The 5,395-nt window shown below is 44.2% G+C and overlaps 1 protein-coding gene across 1 annotated transcript; it reads left to right on the forward strand.

Moving 5' to 3' along the window:
- Positions 1 to 328: 328 nt before the first annotated feature.
- Positions 329 to 4,488, forward strand: LOC131889127 (multidrug resistance-associated protein 1-like; the record flags this gene model as incomplete). The annotated part of the gene is given in 1 exon segment (XM_059238137.1): positions 329 to 4,488. A coding segment is annotated over 1 exon segment (4,145 nt), but the record flags the coding sequence as incomplete, so codon positions are not given.
- Positions 4,489 to 5,395: the final 907 nt, after the last annotated feature.

Here is a 5,395-nt window from a genome sequence, read left to right on the forward strand (position 1 = left end):
ATTGCGTAAGTGTAGCAAACTGGGATAAGCCTCGTTTGAAGAAGAATGTTACAGATTGCTTTGAATCGGAGTTATTAACACTAAACCGTAACGTCCCCGTCCATATTCTAGGCGTTCACGCGTCACTCAATCAAAAAAGGACTGTTATTTTTCCTCAAAAATGATAAGACGAATGAAAATGAAGCATTGGCTCACAAAACTTCCTGCTGATGAAATCCTACAATGCAAGCTCTTCATCAAAGAACTCAATCACATCGTTTCAGATGAGGCGCCTAATCAGTAAAAATCAGTTGTGGTTAACAGGAAAAAAGCTCCCCTCACTTGGATCAAATTTGTTTAAACGATGGACTTTTGCACCGATCCGATTTTTGATCTAAATCAAACCTGGTTCACTGCCAAACCTCGACTTTCGCCATGCATGATCCATGGAATCCTGCCAGGAGTACCTACGGCTTTCCTGTGGATCTCATTTGCACCATGGTTGTGGCTCAATTGGCGAAATCGGCAATCTCAAGAAACCCGAAGCAGATCTTCGCTTGACCTGCTCAAGAGGTTCTTGAATGCCTTGGTGATTGTGAACTTGAGCTTCCAGTTAACGGGCAGCAATCGGACACCTTTGGAAGGTTTATACGTATCCCTGTTGATTCCCACCCTCACCTTGGCCATTTTGGTCTTATTGGTTGAATCATATTGTCGGCGAATGTCGTCACCTATCTTGACAACTTTTTGGTTAACTCTGGCTCTTGCCTCAATACCTACGTTTGTGAAACAGTTTCAGGACATACTCACTCATTTCACCATTCGCGGTATTTTTGTTTTGGTCACCTTTGAGCCGGTGATCATTTTAACCGGAATCTTAAATTGCTTTGCCGACCAACGCTTCAACTCCGGAAATCAGTGTTCAAAAGAGGAGACGTCCTCTTGGTTTTCCAATGTGTTCTTCTACTGGGTCAATTGCGTAGTTTGGAATGGAGCGAGAGGAAATTGGTCCCTGACGGACCTGCCGACCACTCTTCCGTTCAACCTTCGATCCTCGTTCGCTGGGCTCAAACTGCGAAACAGCTTGAATCAGCGGAAGGGATTTTGGACATCCTTACTCTGGCCGTACGTTGGATCCTTAATCCTGCCAACTATTTTGGCTTTCGTCTACTATACGCTATCATTTGCTCAGCCTCAGATCTTGAAGCTATTGATTCTTCATTTTCAAGACGAATTGGACTTTGAATGGCATGGATTGGTCCTGGCCATCGGATTGTTCGTCTTAGCTTTTGTAAGTTCGCTGATCAAGGAGCAGATTAGTGACATGATGATCAAAGTGGGCATCCAGATGAAAAGCGCCTTGCTCGACCAGATCTATCACAAAGCCCTCACATCGAAGGGTGTCCAAGATACCGAGCAGTTCTCTATTGGGGACATTTCAAGTTTTCTCACTGTGGACGCTGAGCGTATTTACACGTTCATTCCCTATTTTCAAATGGTTTGGAGTGTACCATACCAGGTTCTTGGAGCTACTGCATTCCTTTACCTTGAGCTTGGACCCGCTGCATTAGCCGGTTTGGCCACATTAATTCTCATGATCCCTATAAGTGGGCTGGCCAGCAAGAAATTGAAAAACTTGCAAGAGATAGAGGCCCGGATCCGGGACAAAAGGATCAAAATGACTGTGGAGACCATTTCTGGGATTAAAGTGATCAAGATAAATGCTTGGGAGAGGCCCTATATCCGAAGAATTCAAACGTCAAGACTTCAGGAGATTAATCTAATGAGGCAGACTGCTTTTCCCAAGGCCATCTCGAGCGCCGCTTTGATTCTGGGTCCGCATTTGTTCATCATGGTCGTATTCGGAATATACGTTTCAACTTCTAATGCTCACTTGACCTACGAAAGAGTGTTTGTCTCGTTGGCTTTATTGGGTCTCATGAAGTTCCCAATCATGATGTACAAGATGGTCCTCTCGGAAGGGGCGAATCTTTGGGTGTCCATACAAAGAATTAAAGACTATCTGGAATTGGAAAATAATTTCCAACAAAACACCCCACTGATGGCTCCGATTGAGGATGGTAACGCCCTGTCACTCAAGAAAGCAACCATATATTCCGCTGCAAGAAAGACATTGCTGAAGAATGTGGACATTAAATTTCCCCAGGGATCGCTCACCATGATTCAAGGTGCCACAGGCTCAGGGAAATCGTCACTCCTGGCGTCTTTAGCTAGAGTCAAGTCCATTAATCGCGGATACCTTCAGCAGAACGGTACAATTGCTTTCGTTCCACAGAGTCCCTGGATCCAAGACAAATCTTTCAAGGAAAACATTGTGTTTGGAGGCCAGATCAACGACAGATTTTATCAGCAAGTTTTAGAGGGATGTGCCCTTCTAAAAGATTTGGAATCTTTCGAATTTTATGACGACTCCATTGTGGGGGAAAATGGCAGTCGCCTTTCTGGTGGTCAGAAACAGCGCCTGGCTCTGGCCAGAGCGGTTTATCAGCGGAGGGACATATATCTCGTAGACGATCCTCTGTCCTCGTTGGATGAATTGGTACGAAATCAAGTTTTCTCCAAAGTTTTCAGTTCAGACTTTGGGCTCTTGCAAAACTCAACTCGGATTATGGTGACAAACCAGACGGATTTGCTGAAATACGCTGATCAAGTAATCCTTTTGGAAAACGGAACTGTTCACTCCACATGGAATAAACGAACCAAGTTGAACCCCTCAGTGCTATACCCGCAACTCTATAAGAAACCCACAGGAAGCGATGTTCCAACCAGAGGATCTGATTCCAGCAAGGAGCTTGCGGTCGTCGGTCCCATAAAAATGAGGAACTATTGGCAATATCTCAGACATTTTGGCCACCTGAACTTCGCCGTTTCTCTCTTGCTTTTCATTACAATTCAATTTGGACAAACTGGAGGCTCGATATGGCTAGCCAAATGGACTGAGGTGGCTGGAACTCAGGGATTGAGTGAACACATGCTATACTTGGGGATCTTTGGTTTTTTTGGTATTGTTATGATTCTGGCCAGCATCCTAAAAGATCTGCTCTTTATCAACAGTTGTGCCAAAGCATCAACGCACTTACATACCGGAATGGTTGAGGCTGTTTCCTTTAGTCCCATGCGTTTTTTCGAGAATAATCCGATTGGAAGGATTGTCAACCGATTCACTCAAGATTTGGCCATCACCGACCAAGCTGTACCAACTCTAGGCGCTCATCTCTTTTGGGCCACCAGTCAAGTGGTGGCAGTTCTCATTGTGATATGCTTGGCTAATCCTTTCTTAGCCTTGGCCAGTATTCCCTTCGGATTGGTCTACTACATGGTACAAAAAGTGTACATTGCCTCATCTCGGCAACTCAAGCGACTTGAGGCCCTAAGCAAATCGCAAGTGTTGGCGCACTTCAATGAAAGTTGGACCGGGAAAGACACTATTGTCACATTTCATCGGCACATTGTGTTTGAATCCGAGTTTCAAGGCAAAGTCGACACTAATGCTCTCTGCTTTTATGTCAGTCAGGCCATCAACAGGTGGTTGGGACTTGTTATGGCCAACATTGGGAGTGTTTCCATCCTAGTGATATCCATAGTGGCTGTGATCGAGCGTGGGGCAATCTCCGTGGGATTAGCTTCGTTAGCTATTACGTTCTCATTCCAATTGTCTGAGAACTTGATTTTCATGGTCCGCATGATTTGTGAACTGGAGAAGAACTTTGTGTCCGTGGAACGAGTGTTGGAATATTGCAATTTGCCCATGGAACCCATTGATCGTGACGATAACCGCTCTAGCTTTCCGCGGATCCAAAGAGGAACGATTTCCTTTGAGCATGTGGGTCTGAAGTACATCTCCAAATCGGATTTCTCACTGAAGAACCTTTGCTTCAATGTTCGAAGCCAAGAGAAATTCGGGATTATCGGAAGAACAGGGGCTGGGAAGAGTTCAATAATATCTGTTCTCTTCCGCTTGGAGAACCCCACCGTCGGTCGGGTGTTATTGGATGGTCAAGATATCATGACCATGCCTTTGTCGAAGCTTCGTCGGCAAATGGCCATCATTCCTCAAGATCCACTAATTTTCTCAGGCTCGATCAGGTTCAATCTAGACCCTGACATGGTCTTTGCAGATATTGATTTGTGGACAGCTTTGGAGGCTGCGGAAATTCACGACCTTGTTCGAAGACAGCCCGGGGGATTAGAGGCTATGATCACTGGTCGGCCGGATCAGTTTTCAGCCGGCCAGCGCCAACTCTTTTGTGTGGCTCGAGCCATCTTGAAGCGGTCCAAAATTGTTATCCTAGATGAGGTCACTAGTTTGGTAGACCACAAAACTGAAGCGATTATCCGGAGAACCATTCAAACTCAGTTTAAGAATTGTACGACAATAAGCGTCAGTCACAAGCGTGAGGAGTGGACCGATTTTGACCGCATTATGACCCTGGATGAGGGAGTAATTCAGTCGATTGTGGTTCCATCGGAGCCATTGTTCTTAGTTGTTTGATTTGCTATGTTTTGCAACATGGCATTTTTGGACTACATTTTATGAATGGATACTAATATTGATCCCATATATCCATTGCCGGTTAGCACGATGGATCTTTCGTTACCACTTACAGTTCAGACTTCAGTTATTTCATCCTCGAGGGTTGTTTGTTAGAGACAGTGTGCCTGCCCAATGGGTACCCAATGGGTGCTAATATGATTTTGACGAAAGTAATTAATCAACGCATGAAAATCTCCCGAGAATTTTGAAGGTGCTTATGACGCTTAGCTTCCATGGAAAAGTTCTGACCTTCTGCACTTACCTACAATACGAACTCAAGTTCCGGCTACACCATTTGTTAAACCCCGTGCAAAACGTGTAAAGATGAAAGCTCTCTTACAAGCTTTAATGTGCTTGCAAGGTTTGAAATAAAACACAAGACAATAATACCCAAAAGAATGAAGTTCAACTTCAAAATCTTTGACCTCAGATTGCTTACCAAATACTGGTGAAACCGAGTCAATCCGACAAAAGGTAGGGTTTGTACTTCACCTGGTGATTTGAAAGAAACTCGGCCTTACACGCATGTTAATTTCAAATGTACTTTTAACACTGAATCCTTCAAGTTGGTCAACTAGATACCAAGTATGGTTTACGGACTAAAACAATATTTCATTACTGCCTGCACTTCAAGTTTTCAAACCAGTACTGCAAAGTCTAATCCAAGCTGGATTTTTGAGGGTCAAGGGAACTTACATTTTCTGACCAAAAACAATACAGCATGGATCAAACTTGGCAGTACTGGTTTGAAAGTTTGAGGTGCAGGCAGATTGATTACATCAGTATATTTTATACGGTTGGAAGTGCACATCTCACCCAGAACTGCTCATAACATTGAGGCTTTCAATTGGACAATGGTTA

The sequence above is a fragment of the Tigriopus californicus genome, chromosome 10 (genome assembly GCF_007210705.1).
Source record: "Tigriopus californicus strain San Diego chromosome 10, Tcal_SD_v2.1, whole genome shotgun sequence".
In the NCBI taxonomy this organism is placed as follows: domain Eukaryota; kingdom Metazoa; phylum Arthropoda; class Copepoda; order Harpacticoida; family Harpacticidae; genus Tigriopus; species Tigriopus californicus.